This window comes from Anastrepha obliqua, chromosome 1 (assembly GCF_027943255.1).
Source record: "Anastrepha obliqua isolate idAnaObli1 chromosome 1, idAnaObli1_1.0, whole genome shotgun sequence".
NCBI classification, from domain to species: Eukaryota; Metazoa; Arthropoda; class Insecta; order Diptera; family Tephritidae; genus Anastrepha; species Anastrepha obliqua.
The window spans coordinates 46572285-46589765 of NC_072892.1; the positions used below are offsets into that span (position 1 = coordinate 46572285).

At 37.0% G+C, this 17481-nt stretch overlaps 4 protein-coding genes across 7 annotated transcripts; 3 read left to right on the forward strand and 1 right to left on the reverse strand.

Moving 5' to 3' along the window:
- Nucleotides 1-232: 232 nt before the first annotated feature.
- On the forward strand, nucleotides 233-5916 carry LOC129250507 (GRIP and coiled-coil domain-containing protein 2). Its single transcript, XM_054890133.1, has 6 exons — nucleotides 233-446; nucleotides 520-613; nucleotides 768-1063; nucleotides 1119-4415; nucleotides 4878-4995; nucleotides 5059-5916. The coding sequence occupies exons 1-6, from the start codon at nucleotides 411-413 to the stop codon at nucleotides 5142-5144; spliced, it is 3927 nt and encodes a 1308-aa protein (XP_054746108.1). The 5' UTR covers nucleotides 233-410; the 3' UTR covers nucleotides 5145-5916.
- Nucleotides 5917-10112: 4196 nt separating this feature from the next.
- Nucleotides 10113-12380, reverse strand: LOC129246034 (DDB1- and CUL4-associated factor 12 homolog). Its single transcript, XM_054884545.1, has 6 exons — nucleotides 11846-12380; nucleotides 11631-11783; nucleotides 11169-11570; nucleotides 10896-11111; nucleotides 10638-10826; nucleotides 10113-10566 (listed from the first exon to the last, which is right to left on the reverse strand). The coding sequence occupies exons 1-6, from the start codon at nucleotides 12140-12142 to the stop codon at nucleotides 10414-10416; spliced, it is 1410 nt and encodes a 469-aa protein (XP_054740520.1). The 5' UTR covers nucleotides 12143-12380; the 3' UTR covers nucleotides 10113-10413.
- Nucleotides 12381-13553: 1173 nt separating this feature from the next.
- LOC129246050 (mediator of RNA polymerase II transcription subunit 31) lies at nucleotides 13554-15929 on the forward strand. Of its 4 annotated transcripts, XM_054884577.1 has the most exons (5): nucleotides 13555-13665; nucleotides 14060-14398; nucleotides 14899-14988; nucleotides 15049-15619; nucleotides 15817-15929. In XM_054884577.1, the coding sequence occupies exons 2-4, from the start codon at nucleotides 14371-14373 to the stop codon at nucleotides 15573-15575; spliced, it is 645 nt and encodes a 214-aa protein (XP_054740552.1). In that variant the 5' UTR covers nucleotides 13555-13665; nucleotides 14060-14370; the 3' UTR covers nucleotides 15576-15619; nucleotides 15817-15929. The 4 variants fall into 4 exon arrangements, with proteins under 4 accessions (XP_054740560.1, XP_054740552.1, XP_054740545.1 ...); XM_054884585.1 differs by lacking the exon at nucleotides 15817-15929 and having other exon boundaries at nucleotides 13554-13665; nucleotides 14089-14398; nucleotides 15049-15692; XM_054884570.1 differs by lacking the exon at nucleotides 15817-15929 and having other exon boundaries at nucleotides 15049-15692.
- On the forward strand, nucleotides 15826-17067 carry LOC129246043 (structure-specific endonuclease subunit SLX1 homolog). The gene is made up of 3 exons (XM_054884555.1): nucleotides 15826-16050; nucleotides 16126-16320; nucleotides 16388-17067. The coding sequence occupies exons 1-3, from the start codon at nucleotides 15826-15828 to the stop codon at nucleotides 16994-16996; spliced, it is 1029 nt and encodes a 342-aa protein (XP_054740530.1). The 3' UTR covers nucleotides 16997-17067.
- Nucleotides 17068-17481: the final 414 nt, after the last annotated feature.

The following is a 17481-nucleotide window of genomic DNA, read 5'->3' on the forward strand; positions in this document are numbered from 1 at the left end:
GTATTTAAAACTGCCTGGATGCATGGTCTCGATAATCTCACAAAAGCTTTCTTGGGCGAGATGAATTTTTCAACCCACTGAAAAAAGATGTAAGTTTATACTAAAAATATGTCAAACTTTTCAATGAATATAACAAGGCGCAAAATATAAAAGGCAACTCTCGGAAGTATTAAAATTTTTCTATAAAAAAAGAAAGTATCCCAAAAAAATTCGCTCTTAAATATACCACTTTGCCTCCTTGGCATCCCTGCTTCTGACGTTTCTGACGGATAGTTTCTATCAAGGCGAATTCATACGCAAAATTATGGTTCGCTTTGAAGTCAATAATGAGTTAATAGGCGATAAAATTATTTAGTCAGCGGATAAAAAATAGTGCAAAACATTAATAAATAAAGTTGGATGTCTTAACGATGGAAGACAAGGTGGAAGCCACACCCGGACAGACAGTACGTTATGTTAGAATAGCAATCAGAAACTATAGTAATTTATTTTGTTTATTTTCCCCTCTGCGCAATCTAGAGAAATCCCATTGAGGCCTTGAGTAAGGAAGATCTGTTACAAAAATACAAGGGACTACTTGGTATTGCAAAGAAGGCTAAACAAGCCAAAGATGGTTAGTATATAGTAGGTTAGTTTGGTTAGTATTTACATCATTGTAATCTAAGCTTCTATTTTATTTTCATGCATATACTATATGATGTGGCGTTATGCTACTCATATCGCGCTAATATTGTACAAATAACAACGTCATCGCTTGAACGGTACAGAGTTTGCAGAAGAAAATCGTAAACTAAAAGAAGTTCTTAAGCAAAATGAAACACAAAAAGATGCCGACAAGAAAGCGCTTCTGACCATGAAGGAGACACTTGAGCAATTCACTGAACAAAAACTTAAACTTATTAACGAGTTCAGTGACCTACAACAAAAAAGTAAAACAGACGAGGAGATTCTAACAAAATTGCGCATTGAGAATGAATCATTAAAACGTCAACTGGACCGACTTAATGAGGACAACGAAGCTCTTCTAAGAGATATCGACCGCATGGAAGATCAGCTTAAGAAGGTTAGTTAAAGCGCTTGGTACATTTTAAAATTGTAAATTGAAATTTTTACCAAAGGTAAATATTTTGGGAATGGAACAAAAAAAACACTTGGGATTGCTTGAACTTGAAGTAAACAAACTGAAGGAAGCAGAAAGTTTAAATATTGTAATACAGAATAAGATGACAGTCGCGGAAGAGGAAAATAAGGTGCTAAAAGAGCGAGAAAACGGTGTAAAACAAGCCCTGGAGGAACTTGCAAGAAAATATAGTAAAGTAAAAGAAATTAACACCGAACAGCGGCATAAATTCAATGCATTAAAAGATCGTTTTGTAGAAGTTCATCGTAAGCTTAAAAACCTTAAGGAATGCAAACGTGTTCTTTTGGAAACGCAGCACGAATACGCTGATGCTGTATCAAAGTGGCAAAAGGAAATAGTGAGAGCCTCTAAACTGCTATGCGCACAAATGAGTGCACTACAAATAGAAAACGAAGAGCTACGACAAAAGACAAAAAAACACGAAGAAAAAGAAGACTCAGAGGAGTTCACACAATCATTAGTGATAAATGTCAATGTGGAAATGCTCCTTGACAAGTTGCAAGAATTGGAAAGACTCTCCGCGCGTGTGCGGGCCGATTCACTTGAGAAAGATACACTTTTGGTGGCATCAAAGCAGAAAAACGAAGAGTTACAAAGACGAATTGCAACGTTAAATGATCGCAAAGATGAGCTAGAATCGACAGAAAATTTAAAGGATTGTGAGCAGCTCGAAACGGAAGTTAAACGTTTAACTCAGGAGTTGTCCGACTTAAAAGTATTGTTTAACAAAAGTGATTCGCGTTTACAGAGCGGGGAAGTAGACATGCTTATGGAGCATAATGAATTATTGCAACGTTTAGATGCTTTAGAGGCAGAACGAATTACTTTAAAGCTGGATTGCAATAAAGTAGAAAATCTACAAAAGGATAATCAACGCTTAAAGCTTGAATTTGAACATTTAGTATCCAAACTGAAAGAAAGTGCGCAAGTACATGAGGATTTACAGCAATTACGCCATGATTTGAAAGCACTTGAACAAGAAAAGATTGCACTCTTAGAACGATTGCAGCAACAAGAAAGAGAGCAACGACAGCAGCGTTCTGAAGAAAGCGTAAAATCATTAGAGGAAAACTATACAGAGCTGAAGACACGTTATTCACAAATGGAGCGAGAGCATGCAGATTTACTCTGCGAAATGCGTGAACTAAACGAAGCGTTGAAGTCACGCGGTGATGTAATTTCGAGACAACAGGAAAAGCAACAGGAACTTATGAATGAGTTACGAAAAACCAACGCGAAGTTGAAGCAAATTGATGAAGTCTTACTGCAGAAGGATGAAGCAATCGCAGAGAAGGAAGCGAAAGTGCGTGAAATAACGCAAGAAATTGATTTAACGCGCCAACAGGCACATGAACTTGAGGCCGCTAGCACTCGCAGCCAGGAGCAATTACGTATGCTCAATGAAGAACTGCAATCGTTACGCAGTAACGCCGATGCTCAAAGCGAGGTACTGTCCACTTCTACAATATCGCGTGCTGAAGAAATGATGCGCATGCGTGAAGTCGACGATAGTTTCGAGGAGAAGTACAACAAAATGCGTGGCCTTGCTGTCAAGCTAAAGAAAAAGCTACAAGAGCAAACTGGACAACTAGCGGAAATAGAGCAGCAACAAAAAGAGAATATGACGATGAAAGCAGAGTTAGTAGAGCTGCAGAACCAGCTGAATGACTTGCAACAAGCAAACGACAAGCTCCAAAAACTCGCTGAATCTCTAAAATCTGAGAATCAGAAGCTGAAGTCATCACGTAAGCAAGCAAATGTACTTAACTTAGAAATTGAAGCAGCAGAGAAATCACTTATTGAAGCAACTACTAAACTTGCATCAAAAACTAGCGAATTGGAAGCGGTGCATGAACTCTTATTCAACAAGGATCATACGATTACTCAACTTCGCAAAGAGATCACAATAGTCGAGTCGGCAAAAGAAGCCGAAACAACACACGCGAAGGAACTAAAGGAACAAGTAGATCTTTTGCAGGAGAAATTGAAGGATGCTTTATATGCCAAGCAGTTGGCGAATCAGGCCAACAAGGCGCTAGAACAGGCACAAGACCAACTCAAGCAAGAACTAGAACAGATTCGTTTAGAGGTTGCGCAGTGCGCAGCCACAAGCTCCGCGGCTTTGCTTGCAGCACAACATGAAAAGAAAACAACTGAAGAGCGATTGCAACAAACAAAAGCAGACCTTAGCGAAACACAAACCAAGCTGCACAACGTTGTACACGCCTTAGACGAGTTGCGCGCCGAACACACCGAATACAAACAAAAAGCACAAGCTGTGTTGCGCAAACATCAGAGTGTTGATACCACGCGTGAGCGCGAGTTGGCAGAGGATCTAGCGCATATACGCGCCGCCGAAGAACAGCAGCGTCAAACGTTAGCTGCGCAAACTAAAAAACTAGGCGAAATAGAGCAGCATACTGCTGACTTGTATTTGGACAATGAGAATCTGCAGCGGCGTACACAAGAGTTAGATGCTTTGGTGAATAATTTACACGAACAAAACGACCGATTGGTAGAAGAGCACCGCGCTCAATTACAAGTACAACAGGAGAGCCTGCGTAAACAGCGCCAGCAACTGGAAGCTGCACAAGAGTGTCACAAGCAGCAATTGGTGGAACTTGAAGCAAAGTATCAACGACAAATAGAGCAATTGCGTGCCGAACAGATGCAGGCAGTGCGCGTGCCGCCTATAATCGGAGCAGCATTAGGCGCATCATCCAGTTCATCTTTAGTTCACGCGCCCTCCTTCAGTGAGCACAGCCCAAATGAGCTGCTAATGCTGACTGAACGCGAGGACGCCGAGGGTTCAGAGGAGGCCACTTTGGCAACTAACAACTCAGCCGCCGTTACTGCCACTAGTAATTCGCAAGCATTGCGTAAAATTTCCAGCAGCTCACGACGTTCACAACACGACTTTATGCCACTGGAAGAACTGCTGAATACGCCAATGCATGCGTTCCAAACTGACACTGTGACCACGATTAGCAGCAATAGTCTTGGGCGTAATGAAAGCGCCAACTTCGAATCAAATGCCGGCAATGCTAGTACAGAGAGCTTACATGTAGAATTGCATATGACACGAGAATTGTTGGCAAAGCAAGAGAGCCGAGTACGACATCTAACTGCGCTTTTAGCCGAAAACGAACAGGATTTAGCGAAATTGACGCAGATGAATGATATGTTAAAGGAGGAACTGCGACGACAAGAACGTGCTGTTGAACGTGAGAAACATATGCATAATGCAGAGTACTTGAAGAATGTTGTACTAAAGGTATGTACAAATTCAAGGGTTTGGGTTGTGTCCTAAGTTGTGCACAATGTATTCTTATTAGTTACAGAAACATTAAAGTGGGCGTATTTGCTGTAGAATTTTATTCATATTTAGATGACGCTAAGACACAACACGATACGATAATTGGTTTTAGTTATTTAGTTAAAAATATACTTGCCTATACATACATAAAGTAGCCCGGCCACGCAATTCTTTAACCATCTCTTTAAATACTTGTTTTTAATTCTTTGAGGGCATCTCTCACAAAACTTTTCTTCATTAACCTACAAGTCTCTAGCCATGGCTATGCCTGACAGTTGACCGACCTGTTAGTAGTTGTAGCACTGCGCAGGAGCTATGGATCGACCATAAAACAGTTTTAAACTATCTGCGCAAAAAAAATGGATTTGTTTTTCCCCAAACTAATATTACGGTAACTATATTTCTATCTTTATTTTCTAGTTCTTGACGCTTACCAGTGGTGATGAACGTGTACGTCTAATTCCAGTTCTCAATACTATACTCAAATTGAGTCGCAGTGAAACAGAAATATTGAACTGCGTAGCCAAAGGACAGAAATGTTAGTAATTTATCAGCACATTGTCAATTTAAGCTGCGTTATTTAAGTAATTTTCTTTCATAGTGCCCACGGAATCACAAGGACGCAGTTGGGGCAGTTTTCTACCACTTTTCGGTAGCGGCGGCGGCGGTGGTGGCAATAATAATTAAAATCCATAATAATGTATTACTTGTGACATCCATTCCTTCAGTTATTGACATCGGAAAATTAAATTTGGAACAAATGGCCAAATAAGAAATGTTTACACATCGCATTGACTTGCATAGCTGAATGAAACACACAGTCAAGAAATATAAATAATATTTTGTATTTTTGCAAATATTTCAATAATTAAAATCCAAAATTATGTAGTATTACGTGGAACAACCAGTCCTTCAGTTATTGACATCGGAAAATTAAACTTTGAATCAAATGACCAAATAAGAAATATTTACCATCGCATTGACTTGCATAACTGAATCAAACTCTCAGTCAAGAAATATAAATAATATTTTGTATTTTTGCAAATATTTCAGCGTTGACCACTTTCACTAATTCTCAAAAGTTTGGATTTTTTGCCTACTTTTTAAATATCGACACTTTATAGTACGTCTTTACGTTTCCAGTTATCTGCGTCAGTATGTATTATATATTATATATTGTGTGTATATATTTTAATTATTGTATTCAAAATTACTACAAATTGGTTTGTTTATAAACAATTTATGTACCCCAAAAAATTCTCTTAAAAAGTGAGAAATACTGGCATTAATAATCGTATTATTTACATAGATACATAGCTACACATGTACATATTATAGTAGAAAATGCATTATAAATAATGTAATGTATCATACTCAAATAAATTTGTCCAAAATTAACTAATGTATAAACAAAAAAAAAAACATTCTTACACAAAAAATATAATTAAAAACAAATTAATGCGATGCAAATGAAGTAGTTTTTGTTATTGTTGACGTGGAAACGTTCGTTTATTCTTTGCCTCCAATTCAATGCCCACTGTAGTCACTGCTCGAGAGGAAAACCCTTACTATTTTTCTGTTTTTCATTAAGATTCGCTTAAAACTTTTTGCCATTCGGATGTATGTATCCCCTCCACTTGTGGGAAAATAAAAATATGCACCACAAATTGGGGAGATGCTTGACCAAAAACCTAATAAAGGATGTACAGTGTACATCCGATGTAACACAGTCATCAGAACGAGTAAGGATCCACCATTTTAAGTATGAAAGTCTTAATCTAGGGTCTTTATGTGGAGAGGAGCCACTCGCTTTGTGTTTTCGTTCTTCTCAATGTTGTTGGGTGTAGACTGAAAACTAAAGTAGTTGCAGGCAACGGAGTTGTGCTGTGTAAACGACACGGACAACATCAAAATAAAATTGCATTGCTTCCTGAATGAACCCTAGAGAGCCTCCAGGAGAAGCGTAAAAAATTACGTTTTTCCACCACCGTATTTGCTTAAAAATAATTGTGGTGTGCTCCTATTTGTGGAGGAACCTAAAGTTCTAAGCCGACTCCGAAGGGCAAATGATTTTTTATGAGGAGCTTTTTCATGGCCGCAATACACTCGGAGATTTGCCATTGCCTGCCGAGGGGCGACCGCTATTAGAAAAAGCTTTTTCTATAATTTATCAGTTTCATGCACGCAGATTCGAACTTACGCACTGAAAAATGGTAGTCACGCACCAACCCATTCGGTTACGGCGACCTCCTTACCATATTTGCTTATTGTACTGAAATATCGTTGAAGATAAATGTACAAGGTGGTGCAAAGTTCCATCTTCCATTCATCCAATTTTGTTTTTCAATCACTTTTTTACTAAATAAAAAAATGATTTTGAGTGATGGAAATCGCTATTTCACGTAAGCGCGCTTCGTTGCTTGTCTGTTTGTATGTATGCTGCGGCTTTCTAGTACATAAGTGCTTAATATGATTGGATTCTCATTCCGCCATTTAAATACAATAATAGTGCAAAAATTAAAACTAATTGTTTGTCGTGCAACGCCATTTGTAAAAATTATAATGGCCATTTTGTGCCACCTTGTATAACGCAATTGTTCACCCGCCTAGTATTTGACTAAAGTTTTATAATTCATAATATTTATGAAAATATTGTATTATCGTAAAATGTATATACATATATTTATATCTTAAAAAAGAGGTTGTCTGTAAAGTCGGTTTACTGACGATAGTTTAACGTGATAACGTCATAAGAAAATACTGATTGAATGGTTGCATTTTTCAAAAAAAAATTTTAATTTTATTTGTTTGATAGATATTTTGTATGAATATAGAGAATGAGTTAACATTAACATAACATAATATACTTTAACATAACATAACATAGCATAATATAACATAACATAACATATAACATAACATAACATGCTGTTCAAGCAAGGTAACGACGCATGAGCAAGATAACGACGCATTTTTTGGTGCGTGCAGCCGGCTACATAGAATTATAAGACGTTATCACGTCAAAAAATAATAATAACATTAACACAACAGGTATTATTAACAAACTTGGTTTTATTTTAAATTCTTCAAGTAAATCAAATTAATAAAAATCAATAAGAAGGCATATGCAAATACAAATACGTGAATTTATATATGTACATATGCGCATATACATACATATATACGCTCACTTAAGTAGGAGAGAGCAAGATGTCGAACGTTGCCGTTCGTTTGCTTTCTTTGCTTTGTCGTTCGTTCCGCGCTTTCGCTTGCAGTTCATTCAAGGTAACGGCAATGAGCAAGGTAACGACACATGAGCAAGGTAACACTAATGAGCAAGGTAACGACACATTTTTTCGTGCGTGCAGCCTGTTAAATCGAATTATAAGACGTTATCACGTCAAAAGCGCGTTTTCACTATTTTTGGGAATATTCTGATATACATATATATATAAATATATGCATATATAAATTTTGAATTTGAAATAAACGCATAATGCCTGTCGTACAAAAAACAAATCGAAATTTATACAATTTTCGTTTCTGCTGCCGCAATATTACAAAATTCTCCCTATTATTGCAGAAACTTGCAATTTTTTAAATCAAAAAATTCTAGTTGAAAAATGTAAAGTTTAATGAATTTTCGAAAAAAGTTGTAGAAAGTTTGAAACTTTGAGTTATATGGTTTTTGTTGTAGTATGAACTATATTTTTATAAAAAAAAAATAGTGGTGTAAAATATAGTTCATTATATTACAAAAACTAAAGGGTTCTCCAATAACAGGTGTTACAGGTGAATGTATTGCGTTATCGAGAGATGATTAACGATTTTTTATGGCCGGAATTGGATGGTATGGATCTGGACAACGTTTATTTTCAACAAGACGGCGCTACGTACCATACAAGCAACGAAACCATTGACCTTTTACGGGAAAAGTTTCCGGACCGTGTTATTTCTCGAAGAGGTGATCACAATTGGCCACCGAGATCTTGTTATTTAACACCTTGTGACTTTTTTTTTGGGCCACGTGAAAGAGAAGGTCCACGCCACCAGTCCAGGGTCGATTCAAGACCTCAAAGATGGAATTCGTGAGGCTATCGAGGACATAGGGCAGTCACTTTGCAATTCGATTATGGAAAATTTCATGAAAAGGATAGTGTCTTGTAAGCGTGGTCGTGGTGGTCATTTGCCTGGTGTTATTTTCCACTATTAACGGCATACCTTCCTCTTCATAATGAAATAAACATCCGATCATTTATATTAACAAATAACATTTTTCTTTGAATATCAAAATAGCACCTCTTATTGCAAAACCCTTTATATAATTCCAAGTTTCAAATTAAATATTTTTTTTATTATTTCCCATATTAATCATAAATCTGTCTTAATGGCAATAAATACATTTTTTAGATATAAGTATTTCATCATGGCCAGTACCAAGACGCACAGCAATTACATTTTACATCTACGTTGCCGGAACGACTCTGATTTACTATATATCCGGGCAAGGACGGTCACTCCAGCAGCACCCCGCATGCATGTACGGATAATGTTTTTGCTGCTACCACAACTACAGTAACTATATTAATGAATTTCATTGATATTTCAGACTTAAATAATCACTTATAAACAAAGCGAATCTATTACAGGTGGTATCGGCAACTCAGCTGGTTATTTTTTTCTTTGATTTATAAAGTAAGACAAAATTGGCATGGGTTATTTGTCGAAATCTTCAAAGACCAACAATCCTTGTTAATAATGAGAACTCCTACGTAGAAAGGAGTGAAACATAAAAGAACAATAACATTTATCAGACAACGTAAAAAATAAACTTTTGGCAATAACTTTTATCAGGGAATGGAAACATTCTTTTTTTTGTGACAGTTATCAAACAATAGAGAAATAAACGCTTGGATATAATTGTTATTGGCGAAATAAAAAAAAATATAATAATACAAAAATAATAATGTCCTGGAAAATTTGGAAATTGGTCGAAAATTCCATCAATAACAATTTTTATCATAAGTAGTAATTACAATTTCAATTGAACTATATAATAGCATTCCATTACGATTGTTTTTAAAATTTTGAAATTTCCGTTGATTAATTTATTCAATCTTTAGTTTGAGCGGCGACGTCAATATGCCCGGAAACCGTACGTGCTGCAATAGCTAAATGATCTAATTGTTTGAAGCAAATGGTGAGCATTTCCAATGAAAATTAAAATTTTTTGAAGTGAAAACTTCTTTAGAATCGTTGGGAGTGATTTGAGAAAAAGTGAAACGAAAAAAGCGACACTCTTGGCTACGAAGCGTTATATTATATGTTGATATAAACGTAGCGACGAACTAAATAACTTTTAGGCCAGCGCCGACAGCATGGCGCGGTAGCCGAGCGACTAGCAATGTGAGCTTCCGATCCAAAATCCTTGGTTCGAATCACAAGAAAAAAAATTTTTTTATACAGTTATGAAAAAGCTCCTCATAAAAGGCATAAGGCGTTCGGAGTCGGCTTAAACTGGAAGTCGTTCCATTTGTGAAACAAGTTCAAGACACATGCCACAAATTGTAGGAGGTGCTTGGCCAAACACCCAAAAACGGTGTAAGCGGCAATTATTTATTTATTTTTAAACACAATGTAATAACACAATAGAGCTTTCATTAAAGAATTATTTGCTTTTATTTATTATAAAATCCCCAACAGAAGGCATTGCTTATTAAAGAAATAATAATTGGTAGCAAGTTGAAGCATTTCGATTTATTGCTGCATGAAATTAAAATACTTGTAGTAATAAAAAAATATTTTCCTACTAGTTGTAAAACGCGTTTTAATAAAAATTTGTAAAATAAAGGTGGAAACACTTCCAAAATCACACACAGATACGATTATCTGATTATCTGAACATTTCAGCTAAGTTACAGCTATCTAATTTTTTTTTTTTTATTTCTTTGCTGCACTACTGCCAAACACCTGCATAGTTGCCGACAAGTGTAGCTGGCAGGGGCCCACCAGCGGCAAATAGACGCATGCCAGTGCTATCGTAACAGTGTGTGTAAATAGCTGGTACATATTTTACTTGTTGGAAGCCATCCATTTCATCCTCAGGATACTAACAAATGAAAAAATAGCATACGGTGATACTATGTGCGACGTGTGTGTTTTAAACACATTTTTACTCACCACAATACCTTTGCTACATTTCAACGCTACTGTACGAGAGGCATTTACGCTGCTCTCCAAATATTTACCAGCACGAATATCGTAGAATAGTAGCATACCTAGCCCGGTGCCAACTGTGAGAAGATTGCCTTCGAATGTGGTTGCACGTATACCGCAGCCATTGTAGCGCGAAGTGATCTTCTTGATTGTCTATAAAAAAATTAATTCTTATGAGATTAAGAATACGTAATATACAATATTTATGCAATTGTAAAACACCTGCAGCGTGCGTGCATCCAAAAGTATTGTATATGAACGGCAGCCAACAGCATACAATCCGTCGCTGTGATATGCTATGCTCACATTATCCTGACAATTGGGCAGTTTGCGAGATAGCTTTTGCTTAAAAGTTTCTGCGTTGAAAATATGTATGTAGCCATTAAGTGAAAGTGCTGCGATCTCCTTAAATTCTTTATTGAAGCAGAGTGAACGAATCTAAAAGTGCAAATGTTATATTTATATTCTACGCACTTCAATAGTATGTGTATTTACCCGCTGTGCAGTGCGCACTTCTTTTACACAGAGTGGATTAATAGTGGCGAATGTAGGGCATGCTTCCTTGCCGCCATCTGGAAAGTCCATGAGATCTTCATTGATACGCCAAAGTGATAGCCGCGAATCTTTTGAGCCCGATACCAGGAATTGATCATCCAACCAGCACATGCCCATAATTAGATCACGATGTCCGTTCTCACCCACACAAACCGGATCAAGTGTCGGCAACCGATAAACTGCGACATCAGCAGAATTGCGTGCGCCAGTGGCAAGGAATGACCGACTTGGATTGATTTCAATCGCATGTAAACCACCCTGTACCTCTGGGTGATTAGCCCGATTATTTGAAAGCGTTGGGATGGCATCAACGCGACGCATATTCACATCATATACAAGTAACTAGCAGTTAAATTAAAATATATAGTGAAATACAAGTAATTTAGTTTAGTATTGAGTCACCTTATTGCATTTGGTGCCAAATACCACTTGCCTATTGCTAAGCCATTTGGAACAAAAAACCTTGTTGATATAACCCAGATGTATTTGAGTTTCTCGCAACATATCATGCGTGAGCACATAACGGCTAGTATTCTCAAAATTGAAGCTGCGTTGCTGGAAAAGTACTGAATTATGTAGCCGTATTCTTTAAACACTATAAAAAACTAATATTTTACCTCCTTCAAACCAGTCTCTCTGCTGCGCAAGTAATCGCAAAGATTAAATGACGTGTTTAGTACTTCTTCTTGTTGTTGTGGCGTCTCTTCATCACTGCCAGAGTCGTCATAAGTCACGAAATCGTCGGGCTTATCGGGTTTGCGGCGTCTTTCTTGGCGTAGTGCCCGAGCCTTGGCACGTCGCTCCTCCAGACGCGCCGGAACATGACAAGAAGGATAGGTACCTACAACACTGTGCTTTATAGTCTTAACCATGGAGGTGAAGACCATAGTGTTTTTGTTGCGTATCTCGAACATGTTTTACCAGAGTCAATATAACACGCCGTATGAGAATTTTTGACAATGCTGTTGATGATACCAGACAGGGATAGTGCGTAAGCGCTACCTGTGTATGACTCTTTCAACGCTTCCACAATTAGAATTCATTAAACTTTTGTAAAATTTCAAAAAAATCCATTGTTTACACGGTCTCAGAAAAATTCGTTTCTGTCTAATTTTTCTGTCACGACAATAAAAGAGAGCATGACAGTAGATGGAAGATGAGGAATAACGAAGAGGGAATTAGAGTGAAGCAAAAATATTCGTCCGGTTGTAACTAAAGCGGAAGAATATATTCTTGTGCAAGGCGAATTGAATATGTAAGATGGCGCCATTAAAAAACCTTTTGTCAAGTCTGACGTCAGCTCCCTTCGCAATACAAAGCAATGAAAAGTAGGAGACATTACGTGTTTGTTAAAATTCCGAGAATAGCTTGGTAGTTTGGTGATTTGTGAGATTCAAACTAATGAAAACGAAGTGCCGTGTGTTAAATTTTGGAAGCATAAATTAATATAAAGCCTCCAAATGCAGTTTGTTTGCTTGTTTATGCGTAAGACGCCGTAGCTAGTAAGTATGTGGGTGTGCGTATAATATATTGTATTTGGTTCTTTCCATTGCTTTCACCTACTCATCTTTACAAACAATTAATACCCCTTCTTTTTGTTTGTTTATATACGACATAGCTAATTCGGAAGGCGCAATATATTTCTCTATCATTCTTGGTTCGAAGCAAGGCGCATTCATTAAAGGTGGTGGCACTAGACCAACAACAATGATTTGTACGTTTGTTTTTCAAAGCAAAGTAGGAAGCAAAGAATGAATTCGCCTTGCTTCATTCTGGGCTGAAGGCCACGTGAACACGGCGAAAGAAAAAAATAAATCACCGGAGCTACCGATACCAATACACGATTGCGTCTAGCGAATTCGCCGTATCGTAAAAGTCCATGAATAATCAAGCAAAAGGAGGGGAAATTATTTGTTTGTGAAGAATAAGAGTAGGCGAAAGCAATGGAAACATCCAAACACAAGGCATTATACACACACATATACTTTCTTGCCACGGCGTCTTCTGCATAAAAACGAAAACAAACCAAAATATCACCAAACCATTCACTGAATTTTTACAAACATATAATTTCTCCTATTTGTGTTTGTTCTGTTCGTTTGTTTTGTATTGCGAACTGAGCTGACGTCAAACTTGTCAAAATCGCGAAAAATAAAGTAACTGTTTTTTAATGGCGCCACCTGAGATACTCTATTCCGCTTGGAAACCACCTTTAATAGATTCGCCTTGGTACAAAGAGAACGTTTTGCTATATTTGAGGGACTTGGCAACTCTTGCGGTTTTCGGAAAGAAGTCAACACTGTTCGCATTTTTTTAGTTTTGTTGATGTAGTCCACTGTATTTTTCTCTTCTTCCGCCGAAATTAAATTTGTTGAATAATTGAAGAGGACAAAAATTTTAAAATAATTGTGCTGCATTTGGGCAATGAACGCATACGGTTTGTAAAATTAACAATTGAAAGTGTAACTTTGTGGATACTTAACGAATCTTTAGATGTTTCATATCAAACGCCAGTGCTCCTTTGCATTGCGCCGTCCCCACTTGCGCATTATATGTATCTTTGCATTACTATAATTTTCCTTGTTTCTGTAAAAATACTGTTTGAATTAAACTTATTGATATTTCCCTGTTCATAAGGCTTTGGAGTAAATTGTAAATAGAATATTATTTTATTGGCTCCGCGTTTAAAATATTCATCCAAAGCTTGAATATACTGTGGTAGAGGCTAAATTTTTCTTTTGCAATTTAAATTTATTATTGTATATATATGTTTGTAAGTTTAATTTGTGCTCCACATAATACACATGCATATGCGTTAATTGTGCGTGCAGTTAATCGTATCGAGGACAAACACGTTTAGACACAAGGACAGGCCCAAACAACTCTTTGAATCATACAAGTATTGTAGTGTACGAAAACATCACACCCAACCAACCAACATTATAACCATCACTACCATCTTCCACCACCACCACCAATACCAAAAAACAACTACTGCTACTACAACTTCCACCACCGTCACAACCAAAAACAACTTTCCGGTCCAAGGTTATTGTGCGTCTACGCCTTAGCGGAGGCGCTAGTTCGGTTGACAATTAGAAACAACACCATTAAGAAACAGAACCGAGCCTTTCCATGCACCATGGCCAAGATGTATGGAAAGGGTAAGAGTAAGTAAACTGCTAATTTTTAGTTACATATTTGAATCAATAACGTAAATCGTCATGCCAGCACTAACATCTACCGAAATCCGTTGTATAATAAAATTGTATAATTAGAAGTGCTAACACAATAACTTTTGGATTAAGTTTTTAAACGATCCTATGTTGATTTCTAGTGTATTTAATAGTTTCTCTTTTTTTACATAATACATATATCATATATCGTCCCCATTACGGCAGGAGCATGAGTGTGCAAATTTTCCAGTTTAATGGTTGACTTGGTTAATCTTTGGATGTTCTATGTTATACCAAAACCCAGGCGTACAAGGAAATTACAAATAACCGAACCAAACCTGCTAATTTGTATTGAGCGATAAATTTTCCAACATTTTCATTTTTACCCATTCATATTTTTGACATAAGGGGGACGATATGTACGTGTATAGTAGAAACATACTACTATATGATATATAAGAAATAATGTTTAAATTTATCTTGCTTTCCCATAGCGGCTATCGAGTCAGAGGATCAACAAAAATTGCGATGGCAAGTTGAACTTGAATTCGTACAGTGTCTAGCCAATCCAAACTACTTGAACTGTAAGTAAATATATTCCTTGCAAATTAACTAATTTTAGTGCAATCTCTTTTCTCTTGCAGTTCTAGCCCAGCGCGGTTATTTCAAGGACCAAGCCTTTATTAATTATCTCAAATATTTGCAGTATTGGAAAGAGCCTGAATATGCTAAATACTTAATGTATCCAATGTGTTTATACTTTCTTGATCTCTTACAATACGAACACTTTCGACGTGAAATTGTCAATTCGCAATGTTGCAAATTTATCGATGATCAAGCCATTTTGCAGTGGCAACATTATACTCGTAAACGCATTAAAATGTTTAACAGCGTCAATGGTATGGGTCAGATGAATGCTGCTGATCCAGGTGCTATAGATCCACAACAACAGCAACAGCAAAATGCGCAGCAAAATCAACAACAACAAGGACAACAACAACCGGGCGTTGGAAATGCACCTGTAGGTTTACAAAATGGCATGGTTAATAATGCACAGTTGCAGCAACAGCAGCCACCACAACAAGCACAACAACAACCACAGCAGAGTATTGGCAATGCAGCAATGGGTATGCCTAATGGAACTAATGCTGCCGCTAATAGTAATAACTGAGCGTGATGCGAAAAGATTTAAATCTGTCTTTCTCCAATTAGTTAGTAAGTTATTTAATTCTATTGTAAACTTAAAGTAGTAATATTAAAAGGATTAGTCACTTCTCCATTTAAATTACATGAATGTGTTTGTTTTGTTTTTGTAGTAAAATAAGAAGGTTCACAAAATTTTGTCTCCACAGAGTTTTTGGTATTTAAAGCTTTACAGTGAAAAAAGTATGGAAAATTTCTTTTTATTTTAGTTCATCGGCATGGCTAGTTCGTATTTCTATGGTGTGTATTTGCTCTGCAGCCTGAATCCTGATAAACGCTTCGCCGGGCGTTGCTATATAGGCTTCACTGTGGACCCTAATCGTCGAATAAATCAACACAATCGTGGTAAAGAATTTGGCGGTGCCAAACGTACCAGCAACAAAGGTCCTTGGAAAATGGTCATGATAGTACATGGATTTCCAAATAATATAGCGGCGCTGCAAGTAAATATGAATCAATGTTCTGTTTATAAATACATATGAATATAAAGAAGTTTGAAAAACTCTCAATAATTTCAGTTTGAATGGGCATGGCAACAACCAGCGCTTTCCACACGCTTGAAATCATATCCAGAGTTGCGTCGCAAAAATCGAAAGGAAAGTCATTTTGAATATAACTTTCGCATTTTGAGCCGCATGTTAAATGTCGGTCCATGGCATCGTTTACCACTTACCATACGCTGGCTAGAAAGTGAATACGAATGTGATTTTATGGTAGTACTAATAACAATATTAATAATAATACTCTCATTTCTAAACTTTTCCAATATTTCTGTACCAGTTAAAACCACCAGCGCATATGCAAATAGTGAGCGGTGATATTATACTACCAAAATCACAATCATCACGGCAAAAACGTAACGAGGAATTGTCACCACCACGCGCCATTTGGGCACACGAATGCCACTTGTGCATGCAGCCGATTGAAAATCCGGAACGTTCTCGTATTGGTTGTATAAATTCCCTGTGTAAGCTCACATGTCATATTATATGCCTAGCCAATTATATACTAGCCTCGGACGAGAGCAATCGTGGTCACTACATACCCATTGCTGGCGAGTGTCCGCTGTGCGAAGAAAAGTTTGCTTGGATTGATTTACTGCAGCGAAAACGTAAATTACAGGCAAATGGCGTGGAACAAATTGAAGAGGAAGATGATGATGATGATGAATATGACATTGACAGTGATGACTATAATGGTTACAAAAGTGATTTTAGCACCGAGGACGCTAAATCCGAGAGCGAAAGTGGTAGTATGCTCGGCATTAATTCTAAAAATGATGTTGATATTGAAAATGGGCATGTGACTGTAAGAAGTGAAGTCCCTAAAGAGGATGATATACTAGATTTATGTAAAAATGATGATATAATTTACGTGTTGAGTGACTAAGTTATTTGAATTAAATCGAATGTATTGTAATTATATTAATTATCCAATTCTTATCAAATAAAATAAAATTTATATCGTAAAAGATGCTGATTAAAACAGCTCGCTGAGATTATTCAACTAAATGCATAAATTTACGAAACTCGAAATTTGAATTTCCAATGATATTTATTTATTTACTTTAATGAGGTTGTTTATTTGTAAGACTCTTCAGTTGTGGTTGTTGTAGCAGTTCAACAAGCCCGGTACGGTGTAATTACTAGTTGTCTTCGTCGGTCTCATATAACGGTAGGCCCAAGAAAAATGCTGTTTCGACAGGGTGGGTCAGAAGGGAGAAGGGTGTTATGTGAATAGGTGGTTAGTTTCGTGTCGTGGTTATGTCGGATATATGTTGGGTATGTCGGAGTCAATTCTGGATAGGTAGGAATATCCTGACCGCAATTGTGCTAAGATGACGCGCGACTTACGAGGCAGCTGAAACCAAAGGG